The sequence below is a fragment of the Microchirus variegatus genome (genome assembly GCF_963457635.1).
Source record: "Microchirus variegatus genome assembly, chromosome: 4".
Lineage (NCBI taxonomy): Eukaryota > Metazoa > Chordata > Actinopteri > Pleuronectiformes > Soleidae > Microchirus > Microchirus variegatus.
In genome coordinates, this window is record NC_139805.1 from 37,056,390 (window position 1) to 37,082,204 (window position 25,815).

At 38.0% G+C, this 25,815-nt stretch overlaps 2 protein-coding genes across 8 annotated transcripts in view; one reads left to right on the top strand and one right to left on the bottom strand.

Annotated features, from left to right (window-relative positions):
* Window positions 1-6,692: 6,692 nt before the first annotated feature.
* On the top strand, window positions 6,693-16,134 carry cbr4 (carbonyl reductase 4). 2 transcript variants are annotated; one of them, XM_083888596.1, is made up of 7 exons: window positions 6,693-6,817; window positions 7,112-7,260; window positions 8,330-8,450; window positions 8,550-8,686; window positions 10,003-10,137; window positions 11,032-11,251; window positions 16,011-16,134. In XM_083888596.1, coding segments are annotated over exons 1-6 (735 nt in total). In that variant the 5' UTR covers window positions 6,693-6,815; the 3' UTR covers window positions 11,223-11,251; window positions 16,011-16,134. The 2 variants fall into 2 exon arrangements, with proteins under 2 accessions (XP_083744722.1, XP_083744721.1); XM_083888595.1 differs by having other exon boundaries at window positions 16,008-16,132.
* The window catches only part of palld (palladin, cytoskeletal associated protein), a 105,624-nt gene continuing 91,801 nt past the window's right edge, over window positions 11,993-25,815 (bottom strand). For all 6 annotated transcript variants that reach the window (XM_083888592.1, XM_083888590.1, XM_083888591.1 and 3 more), the window contains 7 exons: window positions 17,844-17,993; window positions 17,630-17,718; window positions 17,303-17,435; window positions 16,225-16,432; window positions 15,960-16,125; window positions 13,951-14,084; window positions 11,993-13,853 (listed from right to left, as the gene is read on the bottom strand). In XM_083888592.1, the coding sequence (XP_083744718.1) occupies window positions 13,693-13,853; window positions 13,951-14,084; window positions 15,960-16,125; window positions 16,225-16,432; window positions 17,303-17,435; window positions 17,630-17,718; window positions 17,844-17,993 (1,041 nt within the window). In that variant the 3' untranslated portion in view covers window positions 11,993-13,692. The remainder of the gene's footprint in view (window positions 13,854-13,950; window positions 14,085-15,959; window positions 16,126-16,224; window positions 16,433-17,302; window positions 17,436-17,629; window positions 17,719-17,843; window positions 17,994-25,815) is intronic.

Here is a 25,815-nt window from a genome sequence, read left to right on the forward strand (position 1 = left end):
CATGGAGACGACCACAGGCCGCCGACACGACTGAGCCTGACTGTCTGTCTGTCTGTCTGTCTGTGTTTAAAGGGACAGTTTAGGTTAGTTTATACGAGGTACAGACGCACAAACCTCACTGAAAACACACGGCTGCACACAGAGGAAGTAAAACCGTAAGAATCCACACGACAAACGGTCGCGTCGATTTAAAATGCGTCTGCAGTCGCACAAAGTTAAATTCTCAACTGGAGTGAACTCTGTAAACTCACTCACTCTCCCTGCACCAAAGCCCATAGAGAAAACCAGTGATTTTAACATCACAGAGACACAGGAGTTCACAGGAGTTGTTGATCCACTGCTGCCTCCATCACTAAGTTCAAATGTCTCATTTTGTCAATTCGGCTTTTGAAAATCATTCATTCGGATTTACTTCAGTGACACAAAGTGACCACACGAGGCAGCAGTAGACCAGCAGCTCCTGTGTCCACCGTGATGCTAAAATCACTGGTTTTCTCTATGGGGCTTTGGTGTGGGAGAGTGAGTGTTTTTACAAACTTCTGTTTCCTGTTGTTAAAGTCTGTCTAACAGTGAAATAAAGACACGTGAACGTCTTCTTAAAGACATCCAGTCAGATTAAACCCGAACTGTCCCTTTAAACAGAAGAGCAGTGTGGGGGGGCGGAGCTCCGCCGAGAACAGGAAGTGACGTCGTCGTCATCAAAAAGCACAGTGAAGAGAACTCGAGCGCACGACTCGTACCAACTTTTTCTTTCTTTTCTTTTCTTTTCTTTTCTTTTCTTTTCGTTGGTTATTTATATCGTTAACATTTCAGCTGTTGTACGTGTGCCTTGTACTGTTCCTCACTTTATTGTACATACGGACGCAGAGATGATTAGTCCTAAAACAACCGATATGAACTCGTGATAGAGATTTATAACTTATTTCATTCATTAGCCTTAGTTGTCTTGTTTTTTTTATTTTATTATTCTTTATTTTCTCTTGTTTTATTTCGTAGTGCAACACATTAAGGGGTTAAACTGGCCGATGCCTTATGATCACAGGTCACATGACCAGAAGATGCACCAGAAGATGCTAACATCGGGAGGAACGTTTCCGCGTAAGCTGCTGCGATCGGATATTTGACATAAAACTCTGCGAGTTGTGAGTTCTACGCAATAATCACAAAATCTGCCACGAGATTGCGACGAATCCACGTTCGAAATCCCGCTCTCTTGCCTTTTGTACGCGCTTACGTTCGCGTCAAAGGTCCCAGTGTGTGAGCGCTAGCGACATCTAGTGGCGAGACCGCTGCGGGTCAGGTGACAGAAAATGCGTAGTTGTTTTCTACGTTTCTAAGTTCTTCGCACAAAATGGCCGCCTCCACAAAGCAAGGCCCTCACCTGAAGAGATTATTATTGTTATTAGTATTATTATAATTTTTACGCTAATACTCAATTTCTGCCAATTAATCCTACCAAATGTAACGCACTGGACCTGTCGTGTCGCGTTCCATTTGCGGTGGGAACTCGGAAATTTATGAAGTCGCGACGTGGCGTCACTTCCAAGTTCCGCTGTAAATGGAACGCAGCATTGAAAGGTTTACGATGGAATTGTTGTTCATTAGCAACAAAAGCGTGTCGCCTAGCAGCCGTTTAAATAAAAAATAAATAAAAAACTACGAATCGATGCCTTTTTATCGGCGTTCTCTGAATCAATAAATTGAGATTGATTTAATAGAATAGTTAAAGTTGTATAAAAACTGCACTCCAATCACAGATCAGGTGATGCTAGCTGCTAATGCTAAAGCCTCTCCTCGCGTTATTCTACGTAAAAACACATAGCGATGAAAAAAAAAAAAAAAACTGATTCTTTTCGGTGTTGATTGTGTAGCTAACCCGTCGACGCAGTAACGCCGCGTTCACAGCAAACGCATCGCAAATTCACCCGCGTTAGCCGTCGTCGGATCAGTCGAGTTGGCTCGTGCTAGTACCGCAAGAAAGACAAACTTTTCATTTCGTAAAAAAAAGTAAACGACAAATCTCACAACCTGAGGCTAATGCTAGCTACAACTAGCTACAATCATAATAAAGTGCGACGAATTTGAGCGAATCGTATTATGGCCAAAATTATTGTCAAAATTTGCTCAAAATTTGGCCAGAATTTACCCAAAATTTGGAATTTGTGCCAATTTTTTCACAAACATTGACTTTGAGAAAACGAGCCACACTTAGCATCTGCACATGATTAGCATGATTCATTTTGGTGCTAAATCCGTGTCCGTTCGGCCTTTTATCTTAACGTACATTCCGTTTATTTTGCCGTTTTATAACCCAAGATCAGGATGTTGGAAAAATCGTATCATTTGTAGTTTTTTCTAACGAAGTTACGTCCTGACGCTTGTTTTTGCTCGAGTTAAACTTTTACGATGAGAACGACGAGGCGATTTGCGATGTTCGGCGCGCGTAGATGTAAAGTCTTAACATAGAATTTGAATGAAATCATTTTTTCGGTGTGAACGCACTGTAAATTTTATACGTATGCTCCGTGTTTTACGCACGTGGCAAAAAAAACAAGAACAATAGCTAAAGCGCGTAAAATCATCGGATCACTCCACAGTCGATCAATCACTTTGTATTCTTAATTTCGTTATTTTGTATATTTCGTCTTTTGTTAAATCTCGTAATGACTTGAATTACTGTACGATTTTTCTTAATGATTAGAGCGGAGCAGGTCGTAGTTTCGGTAAAGTTCACGTTATCCTGTTTGACTGTTGTCGTAAATGACTGACGTGAGCGTGGATTCACGCGCGTATGAGTTGCGACAAACTGAATTGTGCCAGATTTAGCTTTGATGATGAATTTTACGAAACTGAATTGGACGCAGATTTTTGTAATTTGTGTGTGTGTTTTTTTTTGTATGTTTTTGGCGGGAAAACACTGTGTAACTGCTGGAAAATGTTAAGAAATGGTACGAATCACTGTTGATCCTGATTTTTGCTCCGTCACGCGACACTTTTAAAATTTATCGCTGGTATTGTCTTATTTTTTCCTCGCAGTTCGATTGTTAGTCGCCATCTCATTTTTAACTGTACGACCCCTGGTGCTAAACACATGCTAACGCTCGCTAACATCTGACTTTTGTCCGCGGGTGTGTTCACTCCCAGGTCACATGACTTTATTAATTTTCTTCCCCCCGAACATCAGCAACGTGATCACCCAGGTGAACGTGGGAGTTTCTTCTTCTACCATTTTATTCATGAATCGCGGCGTTACAAAAAACAAATACAACTTTGTGTTAGCATCAGCATATTTGCTCATTTGCGCATTTTAAAAAAAAAGGTCTAAATGGAACTTATTTAGGGGGTTGTAAAAGTCGTCGGACAAAAGTGCAACAGAAACATTTTGTTCCCATCACGTTGCACCTTTCTCATCCTCCTTTTGTGGTGCTGTGAATGTAGCGCCACCTACTGTTTTTCTCAGTGAATTAACTTGAAAGCAGTGGAATAGAATAACACAAATGCACAGAAGTTGAATTTGTAGAAACTTTGGTCAGAATTAGATGAAAATTCCGTTAGCAATTGCTGAAAATTTGGTTAGCGTTTGCTGAAAATGGCGCTAGCGTTTGCTGAAAACTCCGTTAAAATTCAGTTAGCGTTTGCTGAAAATTCAGTTGAAATTCAGTTAGCGTTTGCTGAAAATTCTGTGAGTGTTTGCTGATAATTCCGTTAGCGTTTGCTGAAAATTCCGTTAGCGTTTGCTGAAAATTCATTTAACGTTTGCTAAAAATTCGGTTAGCGTTTGCTGAAAATTCGATCAGCGTTTCCTGAAAATTTGGTTAGCGTTTGCTGAAAATTCAGTTAGCGTTTGCTAAAAATTCGGTTAGCATTTGCTGAAAATTCAGTTAGCGTTTGCTGAAAATTCGGTTAGCATTTGCTGAAAATTCAGTTAGCGTTTGCTAAAAATTCCGTTAGCGTTTGCTGAAAATTCAGTTAGCGTTTCCTGAAAATTCAGTTAACGTTTGCTCTAAATTCCGTTAGCGTTTGCTGAAAATTCAGTCAGCGTTTGCTAAAAATTCCGTTAGCGTTTCCTGAAAATTCCGTTAGCGTTTGCAGAAAATTCCGTTAGCGTTTGCTGAACATTCGGTTAGCGTTTGCTGAAAATCCGGTTAGCTTTTGCTGAACATTCGGTTAGCGTTTGCTGAAAATCCCGTTAGCGTTTGCTGAAAATTCGGTTAACGTTTGCTCAAAATTCGCACAGAATTGACTAAAAATGTGCCTAGAAGTTCCTGAAAATTCGCCCAGTTTGCTGAGAAATTGGCCAGACTTTGCGATAAATTCCAATCCAAACTTAAGTTGCGTTATAATTATTCACGACGTGATTTCTGCCATCTAACGTGACTCAGTGAAGGAATAAAAAACTCGCGTTTAATTAGCAGATTTAGCGCACATTGGGGCTAACTTTGGTTAACTTTTTTACGCTAAGCGCTCTGTTGTTACCATGGAGACAAAGGGCCAAACACAAGTGTCGAGCTGCGGAGTTTAAATCACTGTCGGGGCCTTTTTTGTTCTGTTTTTATAGAATAGAATTGACTCTGATGTTTGTTTTCTGTTGTTGTTGTTGTCGTCGTCGTCGTCGTGGCGACCACCACTTCGACCTCAGGCTCCTCCCCCTCCTCCTCCTCCCCCTCCTCCCTGTGTCTTTTCATTTCACTGCTCAGCCTTTTTAAAACACACAGTCATGTGACTCTTTCCTGTGCGTCTCATTGGCTCTGGTGTCGTTCTGACTTACTTGACTCTTTGATTCTGTTCTGACGAGCGAAAGACGAAAGAATACGACCTCTTATGTGAAAAAGATTCTGAAGTATTTGAGGGGGAAAAAAAGCACATTTTGTAAAAAAAAAAAAAAAAAAATCTATAACAATAAAAGCTAATGTTTCAATATTTCACTCACGGTTTCACGTCAGTTAATTTAACCGACGCTGCGTTTCCTCCTTTACAGAGAAGAATTTAAAGGGATATTTTCAGGGAAAGACTTCGATCTACGATATCTTCAAGAACACGTCTTTATCTTCACTGTGAGACAGACTTTTGTAAACCACTCACTCTCCCACACCAAAGCCCCATAGAGAAAATGAGTGATTTTAGCTCACAGGGGACACAGGAGCTGCTGGTTCTACTGCTGCCTCGTGTGGTCACTTTGTGTCACTGCGGTCAATCTGAACAAAGATTTTTAAAAGCCGAATTCACTAAAATCAGACATTGTAAGTTAGTGATGGAGGCAGCAGTGGATCAACAACTCCTGTGAACTCCTGTGTCTCTGTGATGTTAAAATCACTGGTTTTCTCTATGGGCTTTGGTGCAGGGAGAGCGAGTGGTTGGAAAGGTCTGTCTAACAGTGAGATAAAGCTGAACTATCCCTTTAATTCTCTTCAGGTGTCAGTGTGGAGGTTTTTTTTTTTCCTCCTCGTGTGGTCACATGATTCACGAGTGTCGAGGTCAGAGGTCATGGCGGTGCAGGTGCAGGTGCAGACGGTGGATGTGATTTAATTTGTAGGAAAATCGATGTGTGTCTGCGCTGATGGATGTCTGCAGGTGTGGAAGCGAGGCTCCGCACCTTCAACATTACCCACAATCCTCTGCTCCAGGGACACGATGATTCACTGAGACTGAAGGACGGACATTAATCACATGATGTTTCAGAGACCGTGTGCGTGTGTGTGTGTGTGTGTGTGTGTGTGTGTGTGAGTGTGAGAAAAGTGAGGTCCTCGATTTGGTACTAAAACCTGTTTTTTAGCCTTGGTCTTTCACACACGTTTTGCTCTGGGGCTCCACCTGCAGACATGTTATGGTACTGCACCCAGTAGTTCTTTATAGATGTCATTCAAGAAGTAGATATTTGTAATTGTGTTGATTTATAAAGTGGAAATGCTGGTCCTCACTTTGTCAGCACATTTACCTGGTCCTCATTATGCAGCAAGTACAAGAATGTGTGTGTGTACGTGCGTGTGTGTGTGTGAGACACTCGATAAGAATAAAACATTAATCATGCACCCTGTTTAATATTCCATTACCTACCGGATTAAATTATCAGAATATTCTTTGACATTCTGATTTCAACCAGATTAAAAAATCTGAATACTTCTTAATATACTCATTTTAACCAGATTAAGTCATTGGAATAAGTCAATAATGAGAATATTGGTTGTGTGATTTAATTTTCTGACAGTAACCAGATTAAGTAATCAGAATTCTTCTGGTATTAAATGGATTAGATTATCAGAATTCGCTTTGTTATTCTGATTTTAACCAGATTAGATCATCACATGGAGACGATAATCCGAGTATGGACAATGTTAAACAACCTCATATTAACCAGATTAAATAAATGATTAACGTAATGATTACAATAATGTGTCGATAAAGTTTAAAAGAAAACGCCGTGTTAATGCAGTTTAAATAAAGAATTGTGCTTTTTTAAATTTATTTTTATTCATAAATGTCTTCACAAATTTATTTTTTTAAACATGGACGAAAGTTCCACGTTTTTTTATAAATAAAGTTTGAATAAAAACCAGGTCAATTTCTGTTTAAAAACAACGTGTTAATAAAGTTTAATTCCCTGTAACTGAGCTGTAACAATCACACACACACACACAGACGTGAGTCCACTGCGCCCTCTAGCGGCCGCGCTCTGACATCACAACAACTTGGAGGAAAAAAACCAACATGGCGCCCGTGAGCAGAGCTAACGCTCCGCTGCGTTTCTGACTGATTTTCTTCCTAGATTAATCGCCGACACAGAAACGCGCTCCCTTTGCCTGGACACTAACGTCGTCATGTGAGTAAAAACGCGAACTTTATCGAGTGAAATGTTGTTTTCTGTTGTTTTTTTTGTGCTCAAACACAGACACACGGAGCTAATGCTACAAACATTAGCAGCTAGCGCCGTCGTTCGCCGCCGCTGCGAAACCGAGCGAACTGAAACGGCTTCAGTGTCATTAAAGTTTAATTATGTCAGAGTTTAAAAAAAAACTGCGATAACTTAATGAAAGTCACGTGGTAATTTTTATCAGGTTTAATGTGTGAAAAAGCTTCCGTTTGTCTGTGGCTGATGAGCAGCTCTCCGCCGCAGGGCCGTGTCGAGGCTGGCGGTGGTGTGTGGGGGCTCCCGGGGCATCGGGGGGGCCGTGTCCCGGCTCCTGGCTCAGAGAGGCTGCAGAGTCGCTGTGCTGTCCAGGAATGAAGCCGCTGCCCGGGACACTGTGGCGTCGCTGCACGGAGGTAAACGGACCGCGTTCGGCTTTAAGTTAACTTTTTAAAGTTGGGTTTAAAACTGTGGCCGCTTTGTTTGTGTGTCAGTCATGACGTCATAGCTCCTCCTCCTCCTCGATGTGGGCGGAGTCGTCACAGCACGGTTTGCGTGAAACCGACGCGATGTGTTGTTTCTCTGTTAAACACGAACATTTGAGACGTTTGCTTTGCTAAATGTCGGAGATTAACGTTAACTAACTTTTCAGTGTTTATTAAATCTTTTTATCTTTAATCTACAGTCGGACGTTTGTTGACTTTGATTATTTTGTCTTTGACGTCGAGATTATGACGACACTGACCAATCAGTGAGGTTAAGGGTTATAAATAGATTCTGGAATTTAAGTAGATTTTGGAAATTTAAGTAGATTTTGGAATTATAAGTAGATTTTGGAATTTTGAGTTGATTTTGGAATTTTGAGTTGATTTTGGAATTTTAAGTTGATTTTGGAATTTTAAGTTGATTTTGAAACTTTAAGTAGATTATGGAATTTTGAGTTGATTTTGGAATTTTAAGTTGATTTTTGAATTTTAAGTAGATTTGGGAATGTTGAGTTGATTTTGGAATTTTAAGTTGATTTTGGAATTTTGAGTAGATTTTGGAATTTTAAGTAGAGTTTCGATTTTTTAAGTTGATTTTGAAACTTTGTAGATTTTGGAATTTTGAGTAGATTTTGGAATTGTAAGTAGATTTTGGAACTTTAAGTTGATTTTGGAACCTTAAGTAGATTTTGGAATTTTAAGTAGATTTTGAAACTTTAAGTAGATTTTTGAACTTTGATTAAGTAGATTTGGAATTATGTGTAGATTTTGGAATTATAAGTAGATTTTGAATTTTATATACATTTTAGTGTCAGCTCAGCTGAACGTCGTCAGAGCAGGAACTTATAACTTCCTGTTCACTAGAAGTTTGTAAACCACTCACTCTCCCACACCAAAGCCCATAGAGAAAATCAGTATATTATTATTATAATTATCACCTGTTGTGCTGTAAATAAATATATACGTCTATAATATATCTAATCTAAACGTGTGTCTTCAGACGATCACGTAGCTTTCAGCTGTGACGTCTCCAGAGAAGACGAGGTGCAGAGAACCTTCTCCTCCGTCCAGAAAACCTGTGGAAACATCTCGTACCTGGTGAACGCGGCCGGCGTCAACAGGTGAGGACACGCCCACCCGGGAGAGGACACGCCCCCCCCCCCACCCCCCCTCCCTCTGTCAGTCACAGATGAAATGTGCTGAGTCGTGCTTGTGTTCAGAGACGCTCTGCTGCTGAGGAGCAGACGTGAGGACATGCTGGAGCTGCTCCACACCAACGTGCTGGGCACCATGCTCACCTGCAGGGCGGCGCTGCGGAGCATGCTGCGCACGCGGGGAGCGGCCATCGTCAACATAGGTGACGTTCTCACTTTGGTCACCAGGTGGCGACGTTGTACCACGTCTGTTTTATTGACATTGAGCACTCATTTAATTCCCTGAATAGAGAAAGATTTAAAGATAAATCTGGATTTAGATCAATGTTTTAAATGATCATAAAAACACTGATTTATCGATTAAATAAAGGATTCTTCAGTTCTGACAAACCTTTATTTACAACTATATAACCTGCATGAATGATGAATGTTTGTCTACGACGTCTTTAAGAACACGTTCACGTCTTTATCGTCACTGTTAGACAGACTTTAACACCAGGAAACTGAAGTTTGTAAACACAGAGACACAGGAGCTGCTGGTCTACCGCTGCCTCGTGTGGTCACTTTGTGTCACAGAGTTAAGTCTAAATTAAATATTTTAAAAGCCGAAGTCATTAAATCAGACATTGTAAGTTAGTGATGGAGGCAGCAGTGGATCAACAACTCCTGTGAACTCCTGTGTCTCTGTGATCTTAAAATCACTGGTTTTCTCTATGGGCTTTGGTGTGGGAGAGTGAGTGGTTTACAAACTTCAGTTTCCTGTTGTTAAAGTCTGTCTAACAGTGAAATAAAGACGTGAACGTGTTCTTAAAGACGTCGTAGACTTAAACTGACGTAGATTTTATCACTTGAGTCTTTCATTCAGTTTATTTAGTGTTTTCTTTTCACTCAAAAACCCCCACACCAAAGTCACTCACTCTCCCACACCAAAGTCCATAGAGTAAACCAGTGATTTTAACATCACAGAGACACAGGAGTTCACAGGAGTTGTTGATCCACTGCTGCCTCCATCACTAACTTACAATGTCTTATTTTAGTGAATTCGGCTTTTAAAATATTTAATTTAGACTTAACTCAGTGACACAAAGTGACCACACGAGGCAGCAGAGGACCAGCAGCTCCTGTGTCCCTGTGAGCTAAAATCACTGATTTTCTCTATGGGGTTTGGTGTGGGAGAGTGAGTGGTTTGTTGTTAAAGTCTGTCTCCCAGTGACATAAAGACGTGAACGTGTTCTTAAGACGTCGTAGACTTAATCTGATGTAGATTTTATTGGATTAACCTTTTTTTAAGCTGCTAAAACGTCTTTTTTTTCTTGTTTGAGACAAAAACATGAACTGTTCCTTTAAATTCACATGGAACACTGTTGTAAAAAACAGTTTTCTTTGATTTAATTTTCATTTTGTTGTTTAATGACGGACAGGTTTATTTAGTTAAATAAAGAATTACGATTATTTCTTCAAAGTAAAGCTGCGTGTTTTATTCTGAAGGGTCACGTGTGTTTCTGTTTCCTGTGTGCAGGTTCTGTCGTGGGTCTGAAGGGGAACGCGGGTCAGAGCGTCTACGGCGCCAGTAAATCGGCGCTCGAGGGTTTCACGCGCTCTTTGGCTAAAGAGGTGTCGTCGCGCGGCGTCAGCGTTAATCTGGTGGCTCCAGGTAAAACACGGCACCGGATCACACGGATCATTTAAAGGGACACTGTGTAGTATTTATGTGTTTATATGAACCCAAAATCCACTTTTTATACATATTATGTGCTCCTGCATTGTCTAGTCGCTGTATAATAGTTTTTGTTTCATTTTCCAAGTGTTTCAAAAAGTCATGTAAAATAACATGGTCGCGGACCACGGTTGCATAGACACTGTTAGCAGAGAGACGCCATGTTTCTACAGGAGCCTGTAAGGACAAATGCGAGAGAACAAATCAAGCGTCGCTTTACTTGACGTCGAGATTATGACGACACTCTGACCAATTAGTGGAATTTTAAGTTGATTTTGGAATTTGAAGTTGATTTTGGAACTTTGATTAAGTAGATTTTGGAATTATGAGTAGATTTCAGAACTTAAAGTAGATTTCGGAACTTTAAGTAGATTTTTTAACTTTGATTAAGTAGATTTTGGAATTATGAGTTTATTTCAGGAACTGTAAGTAGATTTAGGAATTTTAAGTTGATTTTAGAATTTTAAGTTGATAATGGAATTTTAAGTTGATTTTGGAACTTTGATCATGTAGATTTTGGAATTATGAGTAGACTTCGGAACTTTAAGTAGATTTCGGAACTTTAAGTAGATTTCGGAACTCTGAGTAGATTTTGGAACTTTGATTAAGTTGATTTTGGAACTTTGATTAAGTAGATTTTGGAATTTTAAGTAGATTTTGGAACTTTAAGTAGATTTTTGAACTTTGATTAAGTAGAGGAGCAGTTCGTTGTTGTAAATGTCAGCCTCTCCTCTAGATGGCACTATGAACTACTTACTTCACCTTTAACGTATTATTTTTATTATATTGTTATTATTATTATTAATAATAGTAAATGTTCACGTTCTCCAGGTTTTATCTGCACCGACATGACGGCGGCGCTGAGGGAGGAGGACGGCGGTGGCGTCGGCGTTGGCTCGGTTCCTCTCGGGAGGTTTGGTGAAGCGGAGGACGTGGCCTCAGCCGTGCTTTTCCTCCTGGAGTCGTCCTACGTCACGGGTCAGGTGCTGGTGGTGGACGGAGGCCTGCAGCTCGCCATGTGAGGGGGCGGAGCCTAACCTCACTGTGGCAGGTGAGGGACCGCCCACTTTGTTTGAGTCTGTTGAGTTTAAAAAAAAAAAATTCTGGATGGATCGTCTCTCTGCTTCGACTCGGATTTTAACTTTAAATAAACCAAAAATTATTTCCTTGAATAATCTCAACCACGCTGTTTGTAAAGGGATAGTTCAGGATTATAGGATTAGGATTAGGATTATGTTAGAGTTTATGAATGAATGAGGTTTGAAAGTTGTGATTGTGTCGTCGTTTGGAAACACAAAGAAACGTAATCTGTGCTGATTTTAAGAGAAATAATCTCATGTCCAGTCAAAATTATGAGATTAAAAAATCAAAATGAAAAAGCCAAATATGAGATTAAAGTTCAAATTTGACCAACATTCAAATAAAACTTCTAAGATTAAAAAAAGTAAGAATTGTGTTTTGGGCCAAAAAGCAAAAAAAAAAAAAATAGTTCAATTTTTATTTAAAGTCATTTGACAAAGTTAAATCTGAGATTACAAATTAAAAATAAGACTAAAAGTCAAACGTTTAGTTAAAAATGTGAAATTGTGAGATTAAAGTTAATGAAGTAAAATTCTAAACTTTTAGATACAAATAAAATTCCAAAAACATCAAATAAAAAATTTCAAATTAAAAGTCTCAAAAACAGAATTCTGAGACAAAGTCAAAGCAGATTTTAAAGATTTTGACGATTTTTATTATTTTCAGGATTCTTTGTGAAATTCTCTGATGTAAAAAGACGTCTCGCTGCCAGAAGAGATTTTCTTTTATTTATGAACGTTGATAAGCGACAATAACAAATATAAACATAAACATAAAGCATTGATCGGCATAGAAATGTGCAAACACACAAACGCTCGGCTGATGACGTCCACGTTGTTCAGAGCTACACAGACAAAAATCGCAGATATAAATATATACTTAACTTTTTTTAAACTTTTTTTTTTTTAACCAGTGTGTTTGTTTTGCTCCTGGATAAAAAAAAAAGCCTAATTTTTGTTGTCTTTTATTTTGTACATTCTGATAAAAGTAGATTTGTGTCCAAAAATAACATGCAGACAAAAGTGTGTTTACATCCAAAAAAAAAAACCCTTAAAGTGATTGAAGTATATTTGTACAAAACGTGGCTGATGTCGTTTACGTCAAAGAAAATGTCTGTCATGTGTTGTCGTTTTTATAATTTGCCGTATTAAAATACGCACTCGTTAATCTCGCTAATACGCGACAAAAGTTTCCAGTTTATTCGCAGAAGTTGAATAAAACTGTATAAATGTGTTCGTGTCTCAGTATAAAAAGTAGTTTCCGTGGCCGCAGAATAAGCCTCTTTTCTGTCGTGGCTAAGGGCCTTGCTTCACGGAGGCGGCCATTTTGTGTTGCCATGTTTGTACAGGACAAAGCAGGCAGAGTGCGCATTTGTTTTCATGCTTTAAAATGACGTTAAAAAGGCCACCGATTTCCTCAAACACAGAGTTTTGCAACCTGCAATCTCGCCACTAGATGTCACTAGTCATGTAGCTTGGCGTTGTTGGTTTTTTTTTTTGCTGTCAAAAAAAAAAACGTACGATATCTTCCTGAGCGAACAATTACGACAAAAAGTCAGCGTGGAACGGACGTAAGAAATACATCGTAAAAAACACGATTGTGTGTTTGCGCGGATAGCGGAAAATACTGTCAAAATGCGATATTGTTTCCGACGTTTGCGCAGTCGCAATTGCTTTACGAAACCAGGTTTCAGCCACGCCCACCAGCTAGCATTAAAGCACCGAGGCAAAAAAACAAAAAATCAAATCAACAATCAAGTTTCCTACGTCTTGACTTTCATCGTATCTTCACCTCTGTCGTTAGCGTCACATCCACTCGTCGGAAAAACAAACCTGCGTTTTTTTTTCTTCTTCCCCTTTGAAATTCATCACTTTCTTTACGTTAAATCACTTTTATTTATTTTTCTTAAAAAAACAAAACTAAAGAATTAAAAAACATAACTGTGTGAAAGGCCCGGCCTTGTCCAACATGTTTACGCTAATCTGAGGCTGTAGGTGGCAGCACTGAGCTGTGTGTGTGTGTGTGTGTGAGACCTCACCACTTCATCATGCATCGTCATTCTACGTTTCAACTGCGCTATTTTTTTCTTAGGCACTTCAACAGGAGTCGCTTTAGAAAAAGTTCGGAAGAATTATTTTTTAATCGTAAACACTTCGCTCGTTTGTCCAGTCTGTAAAAAGAATCTTGATGAATTCTGTGATATATACGGAGTCGTGTCGTACTATAAAAACCCAAGTAAACCCGTCGTCGTCGCCCCCTGCAGGTCAGTGACGGTGGTGCAGGTCCACGCTCCTCGCCCGTCATATTAAGTATCAGTGTCAGGAGCGAGGGGGGGGGGCGGGACTTCAGAGGGAAGGTTATCTTTCTCGGGGTTACGTTGCGATCCTCGCCTCGGGCGCCACGTTGTTTTTTTTACAGGTCGTCGCTCTCCACCAGGCCACCAGGGGGCAGCGGGCTGTAGTCGGGGAAGAAGGCGGCCTTCACGTCCAGCCCTCGCTCTGTTAGCGCGGCGTAGCGGCTGGTGGACGGACGCACCTTCTTGGGCCTGGGGAGGTTGGGCTGCTGCCACAGAGCTGAGGGCGAAAGACGACGTTAGTGACGATACGTTAAAAACAAAAACAAAGAAAGACGTAAAGAGTATTTTTTTTTGTTTTGTTACGATGAATTTACCGTGGACATCGAGGCGCGCGGTGCTCGACGCGATCCCGGCGTCGTTCTTCGCAGACACCGTGTACCAGCCGGCGTCTTCTTTCATGGCCGGCTGGATGATCATACACAGGTAACCACAGTTGTCCTGGTGCATGCTGGGAAAAAAAAAAAAAACACGTAAGAAAAGATTAATTTAGGAGACATTGAAAGTGAACGTAACAATCGGCAACAACCTAGCTACGTTAAATTAAGTATGTGTCACTTTGAAAGTTGAAACAGCGCTTTCCCAAAAAAAAATCGTGAAAGCTGCGATGTATTTATTGTCATTTCGGACGTACACCAAACGTAACGTACGCATTTCGTAATGAGAAACTAGAGTACGTAGTGTTTTTGCGATTGTGATGCAACTTCATTTTATTATCGCAGATACAAATCCATACAGAAGTGTATCGTGTTCACCCGAAATCGCGATCAGTGAAGTACGCTAGCATAAAACGTTCGTAAGAATGTGCTCACTGATGACGTCACGAAACAATGTCAGCTGTCGGGGAACTGTTACGTCTTTAAATTGGACAAAAGTAAAGCTTTTATTTCAAGTGACGTACAATAGTTAGCATTTCAACACTTTGGGTACAAACAAGAGCGAGAAGCAAAGTGTTTGCGTTTGGTTTTTCCATCGTTTGTCGCCTGGATGTCGATGAGGAGCTGGTTGAAGCATGTGGGAGGAGGACAGAGAGCTGCTGTCCTGGATGTAGCATGGAACGCTAACAGCTACAGGAAGTGAAGGGAGTGGTTGATGCGAGAGAGGTTTGAAGTTGGCAAACGAAGGGAGAGCTGGTTAAGGAGGGAGGAGAAGAAGTCCAAGATGACGAGAAGAGAATCTGTGCAGTGAGTCCTGAGGACTGAGAAGGACAGGAAGTGGAAGCACGACTTCTCTGAGCGGATGTTGAAGTTGCCAAGAGGAACACGTGGACGGCCATGTTGTAGCAGCTTAGAGAGGAGGACGTGTGCTTCTTCCAAGAGGGTTCTCAAATTCAAAATGTGGCCGTGGAGGCTGGAAGTCCAGGAGGCTGTAGAGCAAATAAAGATCCCCCAGAAAAAAATATGTGGCGCCTCCTGCAAGACTCCTATGTCTTTGTCAGTCTTCGGCTGTCGCCTGTAACTTCTTGTAGGCTGCAGGCTAGATCGCTAACACCTGTGTTAGCCACGCCCCCTGCTATCAATGTAACTTAGCTTCATCTCAGCGTACAGAGGCGCAGCAACAGGCAAGGCAGGCAACTGCGTGGGGCCCCGAGCCGACAGGTGGGGCCCCCTACACTCAGAGCCTGAAATGTGCAGTGACATCTCAGTAGGAAACCCCCCCTAAAGGGGCCCCACCTCACTTTAACCTGTGTGAAGTTATCGTTCTGCATCTTTTTTTACTCAGTTTATGTTTTCTTTAAAGGTAATTACAGTGCTTTATGGTTTTGGTACATTTCTATTTTCACTTACTTTTAAATTACAAGGTTTTTCCATGTTATTTCATTCATTTTTAAAATATATATATTTTGACCTCATACATTTTTCGTTGCTGTCACACGCAGTGTATTTCTGTAGCTCTTTTCTTTAAAGCTCTTTTTCTCCTGTTTATTTTATAGGGAGTCAGGTCAGAACCCTGTCTTTTATTTTCTTTACTTTTGATAGGGAAGTTATGTTGGGTTAAAGATTGTTTTGTTTGTTGTTTTGAGCGATGCTCACCCTGACGATAGTTGCTACCACGGTTTTTTTTGGAGTATTACAATAAATGACTGTTTGTGAGCTCCAGCCCTGTGGCCTTGGTCGTCCTTGGGAGTGAGGAAAGAGGGGAGCAAAGTTTCATGTTATGCACGGTTCCCCCAGGCCGCTCGTAACACAGATTATTTATAACATAATGGTGATGAACACTGGTTGGAAGGCTCAGCCCCCTGGGAAGTTTTGCCTCTTACGTCACACTACAGAGTCCTAACCCTCTGCCTCCAGTCCAGATTCCACATCCAGGTTTTCCCTCTTACCTGATTCTGTCCGTGTTGTGAGTGAAAGACTCGTTCTCTCTCTTCCAGAAGATCTGCGGAGCGGGAACGCCGACCACGCGACACTCCAGTCTGACGGGATGACCCTCGGCCACGCCGGTGTTCTGCAGCTTCTCCACAAACGTCGGCACCTTGTGCATTTCCTTAGCTGTGGAGGAGGAGGAGGAGGAAAAAAAGAGGCGGAGTTTGAGTCGCCGTGATCCGCGTGCCGCGTCTTTCACTTCATCCCTTCGTCATCGCAGCTCACCTGCGACGATGAGCTCCAGGTTGAAGGAGTTCTGTCCGGCTCGGTTGCTGGCGATGCAGGTGTAGATGCCGGCGTCGCGGCTGCTCACCGGCTCCACCACCAGCGAGTGGACGCCGTTCTCCCGCACCAGCATCTTGTGGGCGGAGTCGGGGCGGATGGTCTGGCCGTTCAGCTGCCAGATGAGGTCAGGGGTCGGCAAACCGCTCACCTGGAGAGAGGCGGAGAGAACGTTAAGAGACGCGTCGTTCAGCTGTTCCCCTCCCAAGTTTGTGTTTGTTTTTGTTGGACTGCAGTAACTGCATGTGTCCAGCGGGGGGCAGTAGTGAGTCAGCATCACCATATTATGTTTGATTTTGCTGAAATAAAGGAGCTCACATTTGACGATGGTGAAGCGAGTAAACACTGTTTTCTATTATTCTGCAAAGACACTGTACGTGTTTCACTGACACACACACACACACTCTGAATTAAAGGGCAGATCTGGGATATTTTCCCTCTCTCTGTTGCCGCGGTTACCGTCGTCTCTTTGCTGTGGTCACATAGCGATGGCGTGACTCACTGTTTTCACCGCTTCACAATGTTCCCCTCGTTATACGCACGTTTAAAAGGCCCAGATCGGGGTGTTTGATGTGTAGGCAACTGAAAGTTTGTAAACCACTCACTCTCCCACACCAAAGCCCACAGAGAAAATCAATGATTTTAGCTCACTGGGACACAGGAACTCCTGGTCTACTGCTGCCTCGTGTGGTCACTTTGTGTCACTATAGTACATCCAAATGTAGGATTTTAAAAGCCGAATTGACAAAATCAGTCATGTGAACTCAGTGATGGAGGCAGCAGTGGATCAACAACTCCTGTGAACTCCTGTGTCTCTGTGATGTTAAAATCACTGGTTTTCTCTATGGGCTTTGGTGCAGGGAGAGTGAGTGGTTTACAAACTTCAGTTTCCTGTTAAAAACATTGTCTTATTAGGTCGATCACTTCCTTATCCACTGATATGGGGGGTTGGCAGGGATTATGGCCTGTACTGTAGCCGCCACCAGGGGGCAATGCAGATGCAGACGTGGGTGTGATTTACCTTACAGTCCATGCGACACAGTCGACCCTCCTGAACAATGAGGTCGCCGGGCGCCTGCAGGAAGTGGGGGCGGAAGTGTCGCTCCTGGATGTTATCGTTCTCATCGCCGCTGTCTCTGGACCTGGACCTGGGTCTGAACATGACATTATTTCTATGAATGAATGAATGAATGACGTTCTCATTAATGTCACTTCATATTTAAATCATTTATATCAGTCATATTTCACACTGAAATTCTGTTGTTTTCTTTGCTTTTTTTCCCCCTCAGTGATTAATAAAATAATGTTTTTGCTCCTGTGATTTTCATTGTGTTGACAAATGTGTGACCTGCGCATGTGTCCAGGTGTGGAGCGCTGGCTTCGTCCTCGCTGGTTCACGGCCTGAACCATCATCCTGCCTGTGCAGCTCACTTTCCCCTGACACACACACACACACACACACAGACAGACAGAGGTCACTGTAGCCCATTATATCTAAAATAAACAACAAGATATTACTAAAGCAGTGCTGAATCAAAGCTAACCTGAGAGAAGAAACTCACCTCAGGGTTTCCTGCCATGATGGTGTAGTTACCGTCGTCGTCCAGAGAGGCCGCTGTCGTGTGCAGAGAGCACGTGCCGTCAGCTTCGCGACTGATCCTGTAATGTTCGCTCCTCTTAGAGATCTGTTTACCGTCTTTGAACCAATAAACCTGTGACACCAGAGCATAGCATTACTACCACTATCACTAAATACAACTACAACTATCACTAACTATAACTCATTATCACTATGACTAACTACAACTATCACTATAACTAACTATAACTTTTTTTTAGCCCAAAATGTGACAAAACATCATACTATACTATGTCATCAACCTCAATGTCATACTACGCTATTTCGTCCAAAATCTGACCTTTTTTTGAAAATAAAATTTTGGTCCAAAATTTGAGAAAAACATCATACTATACTATGTCGTCCAAAATCTGTAAAAAAAATTGACTTTTTTTTTTTAGCCCAAAATGTGACAGAACGTCATACTATACTATGTCGTCGACCTCAATGTCATACTACACTATTTCGTCCAAAATCTGACCATTTTTTTGAAAATAAAATTTTGGTCCAAAATTTGACAAAAACATCATACTATATACTATATCGTCCAAAATCTGTAAAACATTTTGAATTTTTGTTTTTTGCCCAAAATGTGGCAAAACGTCATACTATACTATGTCGTCGACCTCAATGTCATACTACACTGTTTCGTCAAAAATCTGACCATTTTTTTGGAAAATATAATTTGGTCCAAAATTTGACAAAAACATCATACTATACTATGTCGTCCAAAATCTGTAAAACATTTGACTTTTTTTTTTTAGCCCAAAATGTGACAAAACGTCATACTATACTATGTCATCGACCTCAATATCATACTACGCTATTTCGTCCAAAATCTGACCATTTTTTTGAAAATAAAATTTTGGTCCAAAATTTGACAAAAACATCATACTATACTATGTCGTCCAAAATCTGTAAAACATTTAGATTTTTTTTTTTTTGGCCAAAATGTGACAAAACGTCATACTATACTATGTCGTCGACCTCAATGTCATACTACACTGTTTCGTCAAAAATCTGACCATTTTTTTGAAAAAAATAATTTGGTCCAAAATTTTACAAAAACATCATACTATACTATGTCGTCCAAAATCTGTAAAACATTTGACATTTTTTTTTTAGCCCAAAATGTGACAAAACGTCATACTATACTATGTCATCAACCTCAATATCATACTACGCTATTTCGTCCAAAATCTGACCTTTTTTTGAAAATAAAATTTGGGTCCAAAATTTGACAAAAACATCATACTATACTATGTCGTCCAAAATCTGTAAAACATTGTTTGTTTTTTTTTTGGCCAAAATGTGACAAAACGTCATACTATACTATGTCGTCGACCTCAATGTCATACTACACTATTTCGTCCAAAATCTGACCATTTTTTTGAAAATAAAATGTTGGTCCAAAATTTGACAAAAACATCATACTATACTATGTCGTCCAAAATCTGTAAAACATTTGACTTTTTTTTTTTAGCCCAAAATGTGACAAAACGTCATACTATACTATGTCATCAACCTCAATATCATACTACGCTATTTCGTCCAAAATCTGACCTTTTTTTGAAAATAAAATTTTGGTCCAAAATTTGACAAAAACATCATACTATACTATGTCGTCCAAAATCTGTAAAAAAAATGACTTTTTTTTTTTAGCCCAAAATGTGACAAAACGTCATACTGTCATCCAAAATCTAAAAAAAAATTGACTTTTCTTTTTTTGCTCAAAATGTGACAAAAGGTCATACTATACTATGTCGTCAACCTCAATATGATACTACGCTATTTCGTCCAAAATCTGACCTTTTTTTGAAAATAAAATTTTGGTCCAAAATTTGACAAAAACATCATGCTATACTATGTCGTCCAAAATCTGTAAAAAAAGTTGAAATTTTTTTTTTAGCCCAAAATGTGACAAAACGTCATACTATACTATGTCGTCGACCTCAATGTCATACTACACTATTTCGTCCAAAATCTGACCATTTTTTTGAAAATAAAATGTTGGTCCAAAATTTGACAAAAACATCATACTATACTATGTCGTCCAAAATCTGTAAAAAAAATTGACTTTTTTTTTTTAGCCCAAAATGTGACAAAACGTCATACTATACTATGTCGTCGACCTCAATGTCATACTACACTGTTTCGTCAAAAATCTGACCATTTTTTTGAAAAAAATAATTTGGTCCAAAATTTTACAAAAACATCATACTATACTATGTCGTCCAAAATCTGTAAAACATTTGAAATTTTTTTTTTAGCCCAAAATGTGACAAAACGTCATACTATACTATGTCATCAACCTCAATATCATACTACGCTATTTCGTCCAAAATCTGACCTTTTTTTGAAAATAAAATTTTGGTCCAAAATTTGACAAAAACATCATACTATACTATGTCGTCCAAAATCTGTAAAAAAAATTGACATTTTTTTTTTAGCCCAAAATGTGACAAAACGTCATACTATACTATGTCGTCGACCTCAATGTCATACTACACTATTTCGTCCAAAATCTGACCATTTTTTTGAAAATAAAATTTTGGTCCAAAATTTGACAAAAACATCATACTATACTATGTCGTCCAAAATCTGTAAAACATTTTGATTTTTTTTTTTTTGGCCAAAATGTGACAAAACGTCATACTATACTATGTCGTCGACCTCAATGTCATACTACACTGTTTCGTCAAAAATCTGACCATTTTTTTGAAAAAAATAATTTGGTCCAAAATTTGACAAAAACATCATACTATACTATGTCGTCCAAAATCTGTAAAACATTTGACATTTTTTTTTTAGCCCAAAATGTGACAAAACGTCATACTATACTATGTCATCAACCTCAATATCATACTACGCTATTTCGTCCAAAATCTGACCTTTTTTTGAAAATAAAATTTTGGTCCAAAATTTGACAAAAACATCATACTATACTATGTCGTCCAAAATCTGGAAAAAAAATTGACTTTTTTTTTTAGCCCAAAATGTGACAAAACGTCATACTATACTATGTCGTCAACCTCAATATCATACTACGCTATTTCGTCCAAAATCTGACCTTTTTTTGAAAATAAAATTTTGGTCCAAAATTTGACAAAAACATCATGCTATACTATGTCGTCCAAAATCTGTAAAACATTTTGATTTTTTTTTTTTTGGCCAAAATGTGACAAAACGTCATACTATACTATGTCGTCGACCTCAATGTCATACTACACTGTTTCGTCAAAAATCTGACCATTTTTTTGAAAAAAATAATTTGGTCCAAAATTTGACAAAAACATCATACTATACTATGTCGTCCAAAATCTGTAAAACATTTGACATTTTTTTTTTAGCCCAAAATGTGACAAAACGTCATACTATACTATGTCATCAACCTCAATATCATACTACGCTATTTCGTCCAAAATCTGACCTTTTTTTGAAAATAAAATTTTGGTCCAAAATTTGACAAAAACATCATACTATACTATGTCGTCCAAAATCTGTAAAAACATTTGACTTTTTTTTTTTAGCCCAAAATGTGACAAAACGTCATACTATACTATGTCGTCGACCTCAATGTCATACTACACTATTTCGTCCAAAATCTGACCATTTTTTTGAAAATAAAATTTTGGTCCAAAATTTGACAAAAACATCATACTATACTATGTCGTCCAAAATCTGTAAAACATTTTGATTTTTTTTTTTTTGGCCAAAATGTGACAAAACGTCATACTATACTATGTCGTCGACCTCAATGTCATACTACACTGTTTCGTCAAAAATCTGACCATTTTTTTGAAAAAAATAATTTGGTCCAAAATTTGACAAAAACATCATACTATACTATGTCGTCCAAAATCTGTAAAACATTTGACTTTTTTTTTTTAGCCCAAAATGTGACAAAACGTCATACTATACTATGTCGTCGACCTCAATGTCATACTACACTATTTCGTCCAAAATCTGACCATTTTTTTGAAAATAAAATTTTGGTCCAAAATTTGACAAAAACATCATACTATACTATATCGTCCAAAATCTGTAAAACATTTTGAATTTTTGTTTTTTGCCCAAAATGTGGCAAAACGTCATACTATACTATGTCGTCGACCTCAATGTCATACTACACTGTTTCGTCAAAAATCTGACCATTTTTTTGGAAAATATAATTTGGTCCAAAATTTGACAAAAACATCATACTATACTATGTCGTCCAAAATCTGTAAAACATTTGACTTTTTTTTTTTAGCCCAAAATGTGACAAAACGTCATACTATACTATGTCATCGACCTCAATATCATACTACGCTATTTCGTCCAAAATCTGACCATTTTTTTGAAAATAAAATTTTGGTCCAAAATTTGACAAAAACATCATACTATACTATGTCATCCAAAATCTGTAAAACATTTTGATTTTTTTTTTTTTGGCCAAAATGTGACAAAACGTCATACTATACTATGTCGTCGACCTCAATGTCATACTACACTGTTTCGTCAAAAATCTGACCATTTTTTTGAAAAAAATAATTTGGTCCAAAATTTTACAAAAACATCATACTATACTATGTCGTCCAAAATCTGTAAAACATTTGACATTTTTTTTTTAGCCCAAAATGTGACAAAACGTCATACTATACTATGTCATCAACCTCAATATCATACTACGCTATTTCGTCCAAAATCTGACCTTTTTTTGAAAATAAAATTTGGGTCCAAAATTTGACAAAAACATCATACTATACTATGTCGTCCAAAATCTGTAAAACATTGTTGTTTTTTTTTTTGGCCAAAATGTGACAAAACGTCATACTATACTATGTCGTCGACCTCAATGTCATACTACACTGTTTCGTCAAAAATCTGACCTTTTTTTGAAAATAAAATTTTGGTCCAAAATTTGACAAAAACATCATACTATACTATGTCGTCCAAAATCTGTAAAACATTTTGATATTTTTTTTTTTGGCCAAAATGTGACAAAACGTCATACTATACTATGTCGTCGACCTCAATGTCATACTACACTGTTTCGTCAAAAATCTGACCTTTTTTTGAAAATAAAATTTTGGTCCAAAATTTGACAAAAACATCATACTATACTATGTCGTCCAAAATCTGTAAAACATTTTGATATTTTTTTTTTTGGCCAAAATGTGACAAAACGTCATACTATACTATGTCGTCGACCTCAATGTCATACTAAACTGTTTCGTCAAAAATCTGACCATTTTTTTGAAAAAAATAATTTGGTCCAAAATTTGACAAAAACATCATACTATACTATGTCGTCCAAAATCTGTAAAACATTTGACATTTTTTTTTTAGCCCAAAATGTGACAAAACGTCATACTATACTATGTCATCGACCTCAATATCATACTACGCTATTTCGTCCAAAATCAGACCTTTTATTGAAAATAAAATTTTGGTCCAAAATTTGACAAAAACATCATGCTATACTATGTCGTCCAAAATCTGTAAAAAAAATTGAAATTTTTTTTTTAGCCCAAAATGTGACAAAACGTCATACTATACTATGTCGTCGACCTCAATGTCATACTACACTATTTCGTCCAAAATCTGACCATTTTTTTGAAAATAAAATGTTGGTCCAAAATTTGACAAAAACATCATACTATACTATGTCGTCCAAAATCTGTAAAACATTTTGATTTTTTTTTTTTTGGCCAAAATGTGACAAAACATCATACTATACTATGTCGTCGACCTCAATGTCATACTACACTGTTTCGTCAAAAATCTGACCATTTTTTTGGAAAATATAATTTGGTCCAAAATTTGACAAAAACATCATACTATACTATGTCGTCCAAAATCTGTAAAACATTTGACTTTTTTTTTTTAGCCCAAAATGTGACAAAACGTCATACTATACTATGTCATCGACCTCAATATCATACTACGCTATTTCGTCCAAAATCAGACCTTTTTTTGAAAATAAAATTTTGGTCCAAAATTTGACAAAAACATCATGCTATACTATGTCGTCCAAAATCTGTAAAAAAAATTGAAATTTTTTTTTTAGCCCAAAATGTGACAAAACGTCATACTATACTATGTCGTCGACCTCAATGTCATACTACACTATTTCGTCCAAAATCTGACCATTTTTTTGAAAATAAAATGTTGGTCCAAAATTTGACAAAAACATCATACTATACTATGTCGTCCAAAATCTGTAAAACATTTTGATTTTTTTTTTTTTGGCCAAAATGTGACAAAACGTCATACTATACTATGTCGTCGACCTCAATGTCATACTACACTGTTTCGTCAAAAATCTGACCATTTTTTTGGAAAATATAATTTGGTCCAAAATTTGACAAAAACATCATACTATACTATGTCGTCCAAAATCTGTAAAACATTTGACTTTTTTTTTTTAGCCCAAAATGTGACAAAACGTCATACTATACTATGTCATCGACCTCAATATCATACTACGCTATTTCGTCCAAAATCTGACCATTTTTTTGAAAATAAAATTTTGGTCCAAAATTTGACAAAAACATCATACTATACTATGTCGTCCAAAATCTGTAAAACATTTAGATTTTTTTTTTTTTGGCCAAAATGTGACAAAACGTCATACTATACTATGTCGTCGACCTCAATGTCATACTACACTGTTTCGTCAAAAATCTGACCATTTTTTTGAAAAAAATAATTTGGTCCAAAATTTTACAAAAACATCATACTATACTATGTCGTCCAAAATCTGTAAAACATTTGACATTTTTTTTTTAGCCCAAAATGTGACAAAACGTCATACTATACTATGTCATCAACCTCAATATCATACTACGCTATTTCGTCCAAAATCTGACCTTTTTTTGAAAATAAAATTTGGGTCCAAAATTTGACAAAAACATCATACTATACTATGTCGTCCAAAATCTGTAAAACATTTTGATATTTTTTTTTTTGGCCAAAATGTGACAAAACGTCATACTATACTATGTCGTCGACCTCAATGTCATACTACACTGTTTCGTCAAAAATCTGACCTTTTTTTGAAAATAAAATTTTGGTCCAAAATTTGACAAAAACATCATACTATACTATGTCGTCCAAAATCTGTAAAACATTTTGATATTTTTTTTTTTGGCCAAAATGTGACAAAACGTCATACTATACTATGTCGTCGACCTCAATGTCATACTACACTGTTTCGTCAAAAATCTGACCATTTTTTTGAAAAAAATAATTTGGTCCAAAATTTTACAAAAACATCATACTATACTATGTCGTCCAAAATCTGTAAAACATTTGACATTTTTTTTTTAGCCCAAAATGTGACAAAACGTCATACTATACTATGTCGTCAACCTCAATATCATACTACGCTATTTCGTCCAAAATCAGACCTTTTTTTGAAAATAAAATTTTGGTCCAAAATTTGACAAAAACATCATGCTATACTATGTCGTCCAAAATCTGTAAAAAAAATTGAAATTTTTTTTTTAGCCCAAAATGTGACAAAACGTGATACTATACTATGTCGTCGACCTCAATGTCATACTACACTATTTCGTCCAAAATCTGACCATTTTTTTGAAAATAAAATGTTGGTCCAAAATTTGACAAAACATCATACTATACTATGTCGTCCAAAATCTGTAAAACATTTTGATTTTTTTTTTTTTGGCCAAAATGTGACAAAACGTCATACTATACTATGTCGTCGACCTCAATGTCATACTACACTGTTTCGTCAAAAATCTGACCATTTTTTTGAAAAAAATAATTTGGTCCAAAATTTTACAAAAACATCATACTATACTATGTCGTCCAAAATCTGTAAAACATTTGACTTTTTTTTTTTAGCCCAAAATGTGACAAAACGTCATACTATACTATGTCGTCGACCTCAATGTCATACTACACTA

Bases quoted from the DNA above. Each gene is read 5' to 3' on its own strand.
- cbr4 (XM_083888596.1), top strand. The intron at 8,451-8,549 runs GTGAGGACACGC...GCTTGTGTTCAG, and splicing joins AACGCGGCCGGCGTCAACAG to AGACGCTCTGCTGCTGAGGA. The intron at 8,687-10,002 runs GTGACGTTCTCA...TCCTGTGTGCAG, and splicing joins AGCGGCCATCGTCAACATAG to GTTCTGTCGTGGGTCTGAAG.